General features: G+C 42.4%; 1 protein-coding gene across 2 annotated transcripts in view; it reads right to left on the reverse strand.

The window, feature by feature from the left end:
- The window catches only part of SYNJ2 (synaptojanin 2), a 201,616-nt gene that overhangs the window by 10,650 nt on the left and 177,270 nt on the right, over positions 1-13,696 (reverse strand). For both annotated transcript variants that reach the window (XM_033937185.1, XM_033937184.1), the window contains exons 19-24: positions 12,785-13,003; positions 11,083-11,161; positions 10,115-10,283; positions 9,585-9,752; positions 2,392-2,517; positions 2,098-2,213 (exon numbers count right to left, since the gene is read on the reverse strand). In XM_033937185.1, coding sequence (XP_033793076.1) covers positions 2,098-2,213; positions 2,392-2,517; positions 9,585-9,752; positions 10,115-10,283; positions 11,083-11,161; positions 12,785-13,003 — 877 coding nt within the window. The remainder of the gene's footprint in view (positions 1-2,097; positions 2,214-2,391; positions 2,518-9,584; positions 9,753-10,114; positions 10,284-11,082; positions 11,162-12,784; positions 13,004-13,696) is intronic.

Consider the following 13,696-nt stretch of genomic DNA (forward strand, 5'->3'; position numbering starts at 1 on the left):
GCTTTGGTCACCACTGTTCTGTAGACTTGTCAATAATGCTCTGCTTCAGCTCAGCCCAAACAAAGATGAAGCGCTGTTTAAGGTCTTCGACGTCAGATATTGCTGTCTGGTAGATGCATTCCTGTATCAGCCCCCTTCCCCCCCCCCCCGATTCAGAAGTCAACTGGGCTTAGGTCTGGTGAATTCATAGGGCCAGAGGTCTGGACCAATGAAGTCTGGGGTCTCCCGATGTAGCAGTTCTATGGTATCCTTTGCCCGATGTGCTGACAGATTATTAAAGATGCAACTATTTGTAGATGCCTTTTTTTAGGTATTTTCGCTAACATTGATAAATTATCTATGATCTCTACTATCCTCACCATGGTAATTTCCTGAGGATTAGATGTATATTCATTTTATTACATGTGTATTTTATTATGTATTTGTTTTTATTTTGTCCTCATTTTAATATTGTGTATGTAAATAATGTAAACCGTTTAGTTTTAAACGGTATATAAATTTTAAAAATAAATAAATAAATAAATAACAGCTTCTATGACAAGAGGATGTCCCGGTAGCATGAGCCGTTGATCTTTTAACCCCAGGATCAATGAAGAACTGATCTATGAATCTGAGTTTCGAGATTGCGACTGAGACCATAACTGACTGGCTGAAGGTCAGGCAGGTCCGTAGTAAGCATTTGGCATTAACCTCATGCTTCAGTGTTGTTGAAGGAACATACAGGCAATTATTCTATGTGTTAATCAGTGGAGTTACTGTAACTATCTTTTCATCTGTAAACCAGATGAAGCTGACGCTGTGCTCCAGGTACTTGGTCAAAAGCTGCTTGCAATGTTTCAGGTGTATGTCTTTGTTGTGTAAAGTTAACTCTTGGGTATGACGCTTTTTAAGACACTTTAATTTCAGATCGTCATGTATTATCCTAATCACAGTTGTCTGGCTTATTCTTGCTTCTCTTGCTATTTGGTGAGTTGTTCGGTGTGTTTGCGGCGCATCCTCCTGGCTCAGTACAAGATGGCATATGTCAATGTGCTCTTGTGTGCGATTTGAACACAGTCGTCCACTGCCTGGCTTACGATCTACAGTGCCCGTTGCTCAGATCTTGCTTAGTAGCACATCAAGGTCATTTTTGTTCCAACCCTTCTTTGGGAACTCTTTCAACAATTGTCGACTGCTGTAACCTTTTAGCAGTACCAAGTTCTTTATCAGAATTCGGTCTTCTGCAGTGAAAACCATTTTGATACAGAGACTATTTACAAACTATCTCGTCTTCTTCTCTACAATTCCCATAGCAACAATTCCTTTTCACAAGGTAGTAGTGTTGTGGTGGGAAATATTTACAACATTTTACATCAACTTCATTCAGGATATGATGCACTAAATTTCATAAGAATCAGCCGAGTTCTGTGGAAGATACAACAAAAAAACATTTTGGTGTGGGTTTTTTTTTTTGGTTCACATTGTAGAAGGGACAGATCTATAACTAAGAACAAAAAAGATGCACAGAATTGTATGTTGGGAAGCCATTTTTTTCAGAAAAAATATACATTTACTAGTCAATATCACAGATTTCGGAGCCTGTTGCACTACAACATTATCCTCAGAAGTTACGAGGCGGCTGGGTCACTGACTGCCAAGGAAATATAACACTGGGAAACACCAGTTGGACAAGTGAGATAATAATAGAAACATTATTATGGGGATTTCCACAAGGGCTCAACACAGGCTGTGTTTCGGCATAAAGCCTTCATCAGGAGTCCAAAGTGATTCAATCTCAACTTGATGAAACACATAAGAAATATAGCTTTCAATAACTGAATGCAGATACGTATGGAAATCTATATTTCTTATGTGGTTCACCAAGCTGAGACTGGATCACTTTGGACTCCCGATGAGGGCTTTTTGCCAAAACACAGTCTGTGTTGAGCCCTTGTTGAAATCCACATAATAAAGAGCTTCTATTATTATTATCCTACTTATCCGCCTGGTGTTTCCCACTGTGTAATATTTACTTGGTATTTCTCCATGGGACTCTTGATTTTCACCGACTGCCAAGCCTCATCACACTATTCATGTCAGTGACAGTGTATGACTTACAGGCTGCTGTGGTGCTCCTAGGAGAAGCTTAGCAGGATGCATGATGACTGGTGGTGGAGAGGTTTCAGAAGACAACAGCACTGCATCAGAGGAAGATTTTTTGATTGCCACTGTAGCTGCAAGAAAAATAAAGGCTTAAAAAAATATGTATTCACACAGCTGCAGAACAAAGATGCCTTCCACTGCTTCATTCTTATGGTTCTCACTGAAGCTCTAGATCAGGAGGTGGGAAAATAGTGAGTGGTCATGGGTGTGGCAAACCATTTCCCCTACCTCCCACACATTAACTCTTACTTGGTGGGGGAGGTCTTCGTGGAGGCCGAGGTCGGTTAGGGACAGAGAGGGACCTGCTTGCTGAGCGGTGCCGCAACTCTCCTACGGCTTCCAGCTCCTGTTTTAAGATAGCCAAGTCCGCATCATCTGGAGGACACAAGAACAATGTTTCTTTCTGAGGAAAACTTACCACATTTATTAATAAAATCCTCTTCAAAATTAACACTGGAAAATCTGTCCCTTTTTTTCAAGAATGTTAGGATCATAATAAAATCCTGGCCTAGACATTTCTTAGATAAAAGTGATCCTTGTGATCTGCTGCTGTCCTTCTGTTCTACCTTCTCATGGCTATGTATTTAGTGGGCACCTCCATCAATTTCAGTCCTGGGTATGACCTCCATTAAAAAAGAAAAATTGATAAGATTCCCAGCAAATCTTGTATGAACTTCTACAGGAAGGGTACTCAAAGGGGTCCACAGACTAGTTGGATTTTCAGTATATCCCTACTGAATATGCATAACCACACCTTCTCAGGACTACTAAATTAATTAATAGCTCACAATCAAATCTGCTACACACAACATAAGCTATTTTTTATAAACTTGTAAATTTTCATAAATAGTTTTAATCAATTCTTTAATTACTCAATTTAAAAATGTCCTTTGTATACTTGAACATAAGCCACAAATTGCCTGTCCTTAGTTCTTTTCATCAACGTGCTCAAAACCCCTCCTCTGCTTGTCTCCAGTATGTTATTCAAATCAAAAAATCAACAGCCCAACTCAGAGCTGTGTTTCGCCAGCTGGCGTCCTCAGGAGCTGAGATTTAACAAGGTTCAACTCTTCATACAATTCCTAAGACATCCAAACAACATTAACTGCTACTCATTCATCCATATAAACCAGTGGTCTCAAACTCAAACCCTTTGTGGGGCCACATTTTGGATTTGTAGGTACTTGGAGGGCCGCAGAAAAAATAGTTAATGCCTTATTAAAGAAATGACAATTTTGCATGAGCTAAAACTCTTTATAGTTTATAAACTTTCCTTTAACTGTTAAAAGGAAAGATATATAAATTATAAAGAGTTTTACCTTATGCAAAATTGTCATTTCTTTAATAAGACATTAACTATTTTTTCTGCGGCCCTCCAAGTACTCTATTTTTTCTGCAGCCCTCACATTTAAAGTTTAATATCTTTTCTTTCTCAAAACTGACACATTTCAATCACTATATTGAAAATAAAATCATTTTCCCTACCTTTGTTGTCTGGTGACTTTATTTTTCTGTGCTTTCAACTATGTTTCCAGGGCCTTCTTGTCCTTTGACTGTTTTTCTCTCCGTCTTCACTTTCTGCCTTGCATGCATCTTTGGCATTAACTTAATGTTCAATTTTTCTGCTTTCTTTTCAAAATCTACATTTCCATGTCTTACCTTCCCTTCTTATCTCTCTCTTCTTCCGTCCTATTTCCATGGTCTGGCATCTCTTTCCTTCCTTTCTCTCCCTCCCTCCCTCCTTCCTTCCTTTCCCCTGGTCTGGCATCTGTCTCCTTCCCTTCCCCCATGCCCTGGCATCTCTCCCTCCCCCTCCATGGTCTGATATCTCCTTTCCTTCCCTCCCTCCCATGAACTTGGCTTCTCTTGTTCCTCTCCCTTGTCTTCCTTCTCCTTCCTTCCCTCTCTTTCCCCAATTGAGTGCAGCAGCAACAGAAGCAGCATTTCCCTTCCCCCTTTCCTATGCAGCAGAAACATTTCTCTTCCCCTTTCCCTCCCTCTCCCTTTCCCTGTACAGCAGCAACAGCAGCATTTCCCTAGGGTCCCCCTTTCCTATGCAGCAGAAGCATTTCTCTTTCCCCTCCCCTTCCGTTCTCTTCCTTGTGGAGCAGCAGCGTGTCTGGCCGGCTCAGTTGATCATTCCGTTCAAAGCCGCGGGTGACGGCTCCTTGCGAGATCCGCGCCTGTGTCTGAAGCCTTTCTGATGTTGTGACGTCAGAGAGGCTTCCGATGCAGGAGTGGATAGCGCGAGGAGCCGCCAACCCGCGGCTTTGAACGGAACGATCGACATAGCCGGCCAGACAAGCTGCTTCTCCAAAAGGAAGGGAAGGGGGAAGAGAAATGCTGTTTTGATCGCGTCCAGACTGCGGGCCGCAAAATAGCACCTGGAGAGCCGCATGCGGCCCGTGGGCCGCATGTTTGAGACTGCTGATATAAACCCATTAAAATCAACCTGCCATATGCAAAATACCAAATACTACTGTCTAAGACAACATGAATTGAAGCACGAACCCAGGATTAGACACAAACCTGGTGGCAGATGAAAAGGTAAACTCCACACAACTTGTCACGGAAATCGATGAATGTAACACTCACCTAACAACTTATTCCCACCAGCTGATTACTCATCCCATCCATCCCTTACAACAAATGCCACTCCACCTCTTTGTTATGTTTAAATAATTTTTATTATTCCAGCAGTAAGAAGCAAATACAAACAGTAGTACCATTCAGGAAATAACATTTTCAACAATATAATCAGTTCCCTTTCCATCCCCCCCCTCCCCAAGAATCCATGGCCAGTCCAACAGCTGAGAGTGGGAATAAAATCTTAAAGATTCAAAAGTCTACTGCGAGCACGCGGTGTGAGGTCCTGCCAGAAGTGCTCCCACACCTGACAAAATTTGCGACCCGGGCCAAGAGTCAAGTTTCCCATCATGCGTCTCTCCAGTGTTGCGTGCACTATCATTAGGGATCTCCACTGTGCATATGACGGGGGATCATGGGAGAGCCAGTTGGTGAGGATGGCTTTTTTTCCCATCAAAAGGGCTCTGGAGATAAATGCTGACATTCCCCTGGGTTTGGGCGAGGCTATATTATAAAATCCAAATAACGCCCTCGGTTGCGGAAGCCATCGCCTTCCCCAAAGCGATGTGGTATATAGGCCAAGATGTCTCCAAAACTGTTGGATTGCGGGGCAGGCCCAAAACATGTGACTCAAAGATGCGTGAGCCTGATTGCATTTCGGGCAAGAATGTGACGCAGTAATCCCAATCCAGGCTGCACGTTCCGGTGGAATGTAAAGTCTAAGAACAATTTTCAATTGCATTTCCCAGTGAGTAATATTGGGTGACACCTTCTGAATGTTTCCACCTCTTTGTTAAAGCCACAAGGCTCCATTGTGTTCCACTGGAAAATTAACCGTTGCTCTTTCCTTAGTAATATATCAGACTCATTCCCACCTCAGGCTAGCTGTACGTGTATTAAATCAAGGTGGGAGAGATGCCTGGATCTCTCAAGACAGATGGACATTGAGAGAGAGAAAGAGGGACATGTTGCCAATAGGGGTGGAAGAGCAAGGAAGAAAAGTTGGACTCATGGAGGGACAGAGGGAGATGTTAGTTGGGGATGGGAATGAGGTCCAGAGGTGTGCATGCACCCTCCAATGAGCCACCAGAGGTGTTTCTTCCTTATTTAATCTAAGATTACTAAGACGTTGCACGATACGCAATTTAATCTTTCTTCTCGTCTCCCACAAGGGCACTGTATATCATATATAATCCGACTTTGTCTCGCAGTCAGTATAAGATTTTAAATGGAATTCTCTATCCCCTCCTGGAATATTAACTCGTTCAGTGACCATTGCGTACGGGCAATAAACACAGCCTGTACACTGAAAATGGCCAATGACCTGACCCGCATCAAGATTTCCGGGTTCTGATTTGATATTAATTCACTTAAAATTTCTCCCCCAGGTATACGCAAACCTAGGCATATCCACAAGCTGCGGGTGCAAATGAAGTAGGGGCTAGAATCGCCAAATAGGTTTTCTGATATCCTGAGCCTGATGAGAATGGGGTAAGACACATGTCAACTGGTTATTACTCTGTACCTGAGCTGACTGAGCTAGTAACCAACTACAGTCTGCATGTGCTGCTTGCTTACGTGCTCTGTGAATCACTATTAGGATACCCACGTTGAACAAACCTGCCACTCATCTCTTCAGCGCGGTGAAAAAATTCCTCCCTATTAGTACACAGTCTTTTCAACCTCAATAACTGACCTGCCGGAACACTATCCCATAAATTACTGGAATGATAACTTTTATAATGTAGGATAGTGTTCCGGTCAGTCTCCTTATGAAAAATAGAAGTAATAAATGACCCAAACTCCAGTGACATCTCGATATCCAGAAAGTTGATCCTGGTATGGGAGACAGTGGACTGGAAAGAAATATTCATGTCACATGTTTCCAAATATTCAATAAATTCCTGCAGCCTCCCCTCAGAACCAGACCAAATAACAGGATGTCATCGATAAATCTTTTCCAGCTCACTATACAATCCATATACTGGCATATATACACATGTCGTTTTTCAAACTGGTCCATTAAGAGGCAAACGATTGAAGGGGCCACCATGGCCCTCATCACCACCCCTTTGATTTGAAGAAAAAAACCCTTGAAATGTAAAATAAATGTTCCCAATGACCAGTTCAGCACACTTTCCCAAGAATCCCTTTAAGCCCGTCGAGATGTCCAGATCATGAAGCACTTCCTGAACCAATTGAACAGCTCTGCCCTCGGGGATATTTGTGAACAGCACCTTTACAACCAAAGTTACTAAAATCAGGGGCCCCACTACTTCCATTTTATCCAACTCTTGAATCAAAGGATAAATGATGGAATCTTCTGGACCAGATTTTGTAAATAAAAATCAAAAAATTGAGATAAAAGGCTGCAGCAATGAGCCCCTACTAGTCCACTATCTCCAGTACCAGGATCCACTTTCTGGATGTCGAGATGTCACTGGAGTCTGGGTCATTTATTACTTCCATTTTTCATAAGGAGACCAACCAGTTATCATCCCCGTAATTTGTGGGATAGTATTCTGGTAGGTCAGTTTTTGAGGTTGAAAAGACTGTGTACTAATAGGGAGGAATTTATTCACCGCACAGAAGAGATGAGTGGCAGGTTTGTTCAACGTGGGAACCCTAATAGAGTAATTAGCAGAGCACGTAAGTGACACTAAACTGTTCAAAGTTGTTAAAACGAACGTGGATTGTGAAAAATTGCAGGTAGACCTTAGGAAATTGGAAGATTGGGCATCCAAGTGGCAGATGAAATTTAATGTGGACAAATGCAAAGTGATGCACATTGGGAAGAATAACCCAAATCACAGTTACCGGATCCTCTTTTGGGGTTAGCACCCAAGAAAAGAATCTAGGTGTCATCGTAACTACGATGAAACCTTCTGCCCAATGTGTGACGGCAGCCAAAAAAAAGCAAACAGGATTCTAGGAATTATTGAAAAAGGGATGGTTAACAAGACTAAGAATGCTATAATGCCTCTGTATTGCTCCATGGTGCGACCTCACCTGGAGTACTGCGTTTAGTTCTAGTCTCCTTATCCCAAGAAAGATATAGTGACACTAGAAAAGGTTCAAAGAAGAGTAACCAAGAAGATAAACGGGATGGAACTCCTCTCATATGAGGAAAGACTCACAGAAACCAGCATTGTTAGTATACTTGTAAAGTCATGAGGCATTTGATAAAATATTTTCAAAGTTATTGATGACTAATGTATGAGCCTCATTTTGTGCGATGAATTTTTTGGCCCATTTTGCTGGGCAGTAATGAAAAAAGTAATCTAATTTGGGTAATTCCATCAGTATATCTGAATTCAGCATCAAAAACTATATAGATAAGCCAAAGTTTATGTACTGTAGATACTGAAAGTAGCCACTTTGGTTCCAGTCGTGCGCAGACTGACAAGAATACCCTTCATATCAGATGCTCTAGCTCAGGAACAAATGTATATCCGAGTCTAATATTTTACACAGCCTAGTTTAAGACCTTAGGCTACTCGTATATAAAATTTCATGGAATTCTGAGATGGTCAGCTGGGGACATGTTTGAAAATTGGACCACTTGACATGGAATGACCATACAGTCCAACCTTGGTTTACGAGTGCACCGGTTTGCGAGTGTTTTGCAAGACGAGCAAAACATTCTCGCAAATCGTGACTCGCAAACTGAGCATTGATTCGATTTGCAAGTCCCCCTGCCCATTAACCAGCATCACCCCCGCCCGCAAACACTGCCCCCCTGCAAACCGCCATCGCCCCCCCCCCTCGCAAATGCCCACCCACCCAAACTGCAAGCTTATCCCCCAATGTGGCACCGGCATGCGGCACCAAGCCACAGGAGGTACCAATGCCCGAAGATCGTGCCTCTCCTCCGACTGGGCCTTGAGCATCTGCGCATGCTCAAGGCCTTCTGGCTCCGCCTCTCTCCTAGATTCTTGGAGAGAATGAGAGCCAGAAGGCCTTGAGCATGCGCAGATGCTCAAGGCCCAGTCGGAGGAGAGGCACGATCTTCGGGCACCGGCACCAGCTGTGGCTTGGTGCTGCGTGCTGGTGCCACACTGTGGGGTAAGCTTGCAGTTTGGGCGGGCAGGGGATGCCAGTTTGCGCGTTCACGAGGGGGGGCGATGCTGGTTCGCGGGGAGGGGGGCCATGCCGGTTCGTGGGGGGGGGAGATGTAGAAGCGCATCAGTGGCTTCGGGGGTGGGGGGGTCTTTTGGGGATGGGGTGGGGTGAAGCAGTCCCGGTGGCCAGGGGGGAGGAATGGGAGGTGGAACGAATCAAGTGAGTTTCCCTTACTTTCTATGGGAAACTCGCTTTGATATACGACTAAATTGGTTTACAAGCATGCTTCTGGAATGAATTATGCTCATAAACCAAGGTTCCACTGTATATGGGTTATATAAAGTTTTGGAATCAGCCCTAAGCATTAAATATTAGTACACTAAAGAGAGAGTTAGGCCAATGACTGAAACATTTTCTGCATGTAACTTCCCTATAAGTTCAGCAGCCAGCATGACATTGATAACAGTGACTAACATGCTCCTTCTTCCTTGTTCTTACATAATTACATTCTTGATTTGATGTTATACTGCATCTCGGAGTTATACTAGCCTAATTTTTCAGAGCATATACAAGCAACATCATGCTCAGGATGAACCAGTCAGCTACACTGTGTTAAAATGTAAAATTCTTTGTGATGCTGGTCTGATCTAAGAAGCCTACAGAAGTCTAGAAAGGCTTGCTGAGGACTGGCATATAAAGCCTTTTCTCCTATCAGCTTGCTATAAGATAGTTAATAGGTATTAATATAATTGTTTATTGGGCTTAATTTTCTTCTGCAAATCAGTTGCCTGTACCTTTAAATGAATGAGGTTTCCTTTTCACAAGCTGGGGAGACTTGTATGGAGAAAGTGTCACCACAGAGGCCGCCTCTGGTGCTTCCACAAGGACCTGGGGCACTATGGCCTTTTCCGCAAATAGATGCTGAGGTATCATGTCATCAGAATCATCATCTAACACATCACCTGGAACGACAGTTTTAAGTTACATTTTGCAAACAAAAATAAAATGCGCTGCCATCCACATGCTTTTCAAATTTGTAACTTGTACAGCGAGGTCTGGACATGAAGGCGAGATCGTGATCATGCAATTGTTCAACTAGAGCAGAAATGGATTTTCAAGTCAAATACAGCTCAATCTACGGGACTCAATGTTTCTGTGAATTGGAGAGCTTTTGTTTTTTGTTTGTTTAACTTTGTTTTTGTGTTTTGTTCCAGCTGATTTGCCTTGGGTCTTATATTATCACAGGATGGTAAAATATATTGGTTGTGGTGGCTGTACTTATATAAGCTGCATAAGCCCCTGGTACCACTGTCCTACCACAAACCTTCTGACTCATAATCCAGACATGAAAAGTCAAAGTTCTCCTCGAGTAGGCAGGAGTTGGCGGTAGGCGACATGGGTGCGATGCTGTCCCGCTTCCGAGCAATTTCCTCCTGTAGCCCCTGCAGCCAGTTGCCCGTCTTTGGCCTGATCCTGACTGCGCGGCCTTTAACCTGCAGAGCGACACAAACAAGGGGGCACGGGCTAAAAGTGAACAGAAAATGATGCAGCAAACATAGTCAGTACCACCAGTGCAAAAAAGGGAAAAAAACACTAGTGGATAATTTTTTCTCTTTTGATAGGGGCTCTATCTGCACCTCACAGTAGCTTATATAGGGAGGAGGGAGCTGAAACAGGCAGAACAATGCAGTTGTTAGGTTTGCTCCAATATAGAGCGCCCACAAGCTATGGGAGTGGAAGGAAGCACTTAAGGACTCCCTGTTCAGAAGTCATTGCCCTTTACCACCTTGTGTGGATGGATGTCGAGATGTGACATTCATGGAGTGAAGTCAGGAACTCAGGCTCTAGCCTCTCTCTTACCCTCCAGCCTTGTGTTTCTTTTGGCCAATACAGAAGTCAGCATTTAGAACAATAAGCCAAACAGTTGTAATCTTATTAAGACCGGAAAAGCAGAATCAGTGCTTCTCAATTGCAACTTTAGTCTTCTAACCTAGGCATAAGAGTTTTGACATGACAGTATCAAAGGGGCCGATGTTATAAGGCTCACTCTGGCCTCCTCATTACCACTTATCCATTGTTCATAGCTTTCTCTGCATCTTTATACCTGCTACCATCTGTAATTACTTCCTGACAATTTGCCTGGCCCACTTTAATGAGTTTTCTTTCCTTCCTGGCCACAGAAAAATAAAATTGATCAACCACACATTCTCTGTCCAGTCATGTGCTCATGTAGTAATGTTCAAATTTCCTTCACTACCTCTCATAGTTTAAACATCTGAATTTCAGTCTTACCTTCATGCCATCCAGACCTAAGATGTTAAGAGCTGTTCTGCTGTCTTCAAACGTGACCAGCATTTGTCCTTGATTAAACCTACAATGAAGAGAGTAATTTGTGGTGAGCTGGGCTGTGCTAAGTACAACCACAGAGAAGGATGAACAGAACTCAGGACCCCTAAGATGTGCAACTGTAAGCACCGAAGTACCAGGCCCGCCACCCTCCATCTTTTCACATCTGCCACTACATGACAGCATAAATAACTTGACAGAGAAGGGGGAGATAATCCAACCAGTTTTGTCTACACAACATAAGAATGCACAGTAAAACTCCAGCATTGGAAAAATGCGGAAAGCCTTTACCAATGGTGTTAGCATTTCATTGAACCAGCAGTGGCAAAGCCACCATGAACCAACATGTATCTCTTCTGCATACATCTTCCTAGATCTGATTGTGAAATAATTGTACATTTTGGAGAATGATAAATTAGGCAAATGCAAAAGACTACAAGAATAGAATAAAGTTATAAACTTGCATAAGTAATGGCATCACTTTTTTTTTTTGATTAGATGAAAACTATTTCAGAAAACAGATATATATATATTTTTTTCAACCTACGAGTACTGTTGCCAGTTTGAGAGGGTTTGTTAACTTTGTTCCCCCATTCAATCAGAGCCAGTTGTGTAGTGTTGTATTCTGAAGCCCAGGACCTTTGGCCCTATGTCCCAACCACCACTACCGCCACCAACAGGCATGCAATGAGGTAAACCTAAGAACAGCTTGTCCTGAAAACCATAATGGAGCCATTTGGCAACCTACAGGCCAATACAACTAACAAAAGGCAGCACTATTACAAAGAATGTACTGCTTGGTTTTATATCTGCCTTCTCTTTTCTCCTTTGCATGATATCATATCTATATCTATCTACTGTATCTATGTGTATATTATGCAATCTGCCTTGCTAAAAGTGGAATATAAATAAACAATAAATGATAAACGTAAGATTTAGCTCACAGCTTTTCATTTGTAGCTCAAAGCATTCAGGTATAGTACTTTCCTATCCTGGGGTTGGGGGGTGTGTGGTGCATGGAGGGGCCTGAAATTCAAAGGACTTATGCTCCTGAGAGTTATGTTCGTAAATTGGCCTCTCTGAAAATTTACTAGGGCTAATAAAAACCATTGCTATGGTTGAATTAAGCCCCTAATGAAAATCTGTTAAAGCAAGGTCATATTGAGTTTTTTTAATCAATAAAGTCCTGATATCTCTTTGACAGGATAGTCTGCTTTGGACTCTTTTGTTTAGTCACTGTTATTTAGTTTGTTTGGTCTGATTCAGTATAGCACATCTTGTAGCTTTACTGGGATTTCTGGAATGGGGGTGTTGTTTTTGGGGCTGGAGGTGGGTTGATATTCTTCAGTTACAAACCTGGATGATATCTCTATGGTTATGTTGTTAATATTGTTGAAACCTGTTATAGGTACTTTGACAAAACAAAATCAAAACCCTTTACTCAGTAACAGAATTACTTAAAGTCTTCCTGTGCTAAAATCAATTCTGTAAGCACCCTGTGTATGCCAACAGTGCTATGAAAAAGAATATTGATATATAGCATAATCTTCTGTACTTTACAGCTTGAGCTATACTGGTCTGTGAGCCTCCACAGTTTAGTGATCCAGAGTTGCCAGTAACCGAAAAAAAAAAAAGAACCATACGTCACCTGACAAGGATGATGGTGCCATGGTTCTGAAAGATCAGCATAAGCTCCGTGGTCAGCTCTTCTGGGAAGTCACTTTTCTCTTCTGCTGTGGGTGAAAGAAGCTGTACCACCACTGTGGCATCCAGTGGGCCCTGGGCGCAGGAGACCTCTTGAAGCGCAATCTCACGGGCGGTCACATCAACCTCCTGGACTTCCACTTCCACAATTGCCAACACAGGCCTAGAAATGGCATACACATGCTTTGTCTTCAAAAGGTCACATTAGGACATGTCAGAGGAGCAGAGTGGCTTCTGCTCTTGAAAATCACTCTCCTCTCAAGTGGCCAACATTCACAGCTCCTATGGGTTGTAGTTAGGTTCCCTGCTGTTTATTGAAGCTATGTATGTTCCTATGGGTTGTAGATAGTTTCAACAAACGGTGGGGAACCTATGTATGTTCTCTTATAACCCGTCCTGAGCTTTCTGGGAGGATGGGATATAAATCGGAATAAATAAAATATTTTTCGTGAGGTGAAGGATTTTTGCAGTGATGCCACAAGAATTCACGTATATCCTTGTGAAAATTTGGGCACATGTACGAGTACTGTTCATGCTTTTTCACTTACCCTCATACATATGTTTTGCGTTTTGAATAAGCAATAATGGAATGAGTAAAATTTCTAACTATAACATGAACAGGGTGTAAATGCTGTTTTATAGAAAGGGGCCCCTTGTTTATTTTCTACCTTTTGTGTGGGTAAAACTGTGTAATGCTAATGCAAATACATGTACCTTTACCCATGGTGTTAGATTGAGGGGAGGGACATACATGCATCTGTGGCAATTTTTGAAAAGATTTATCCTTTTTACAAGGGAAAATGGCTTTTGAAAATTGCTCTGAAGAGGGTAATTCTATAACAGTGTACCTAGATCA

Source organism: Geotrypetes seraphini, chromosome 3 (genome assembly GCF_902459505.1).
Source record: "Geotrypetes seraphini chromosome 3, aGeoSer1.1, whole genome shotgun sequence".
Taxonomy (NCBI): Eukaryota; Metazoa; Chordata; class Amphibia; order Gymnophiona; family Dermophiidae; genus Geotrypetes; species Geotrypetes seraphini.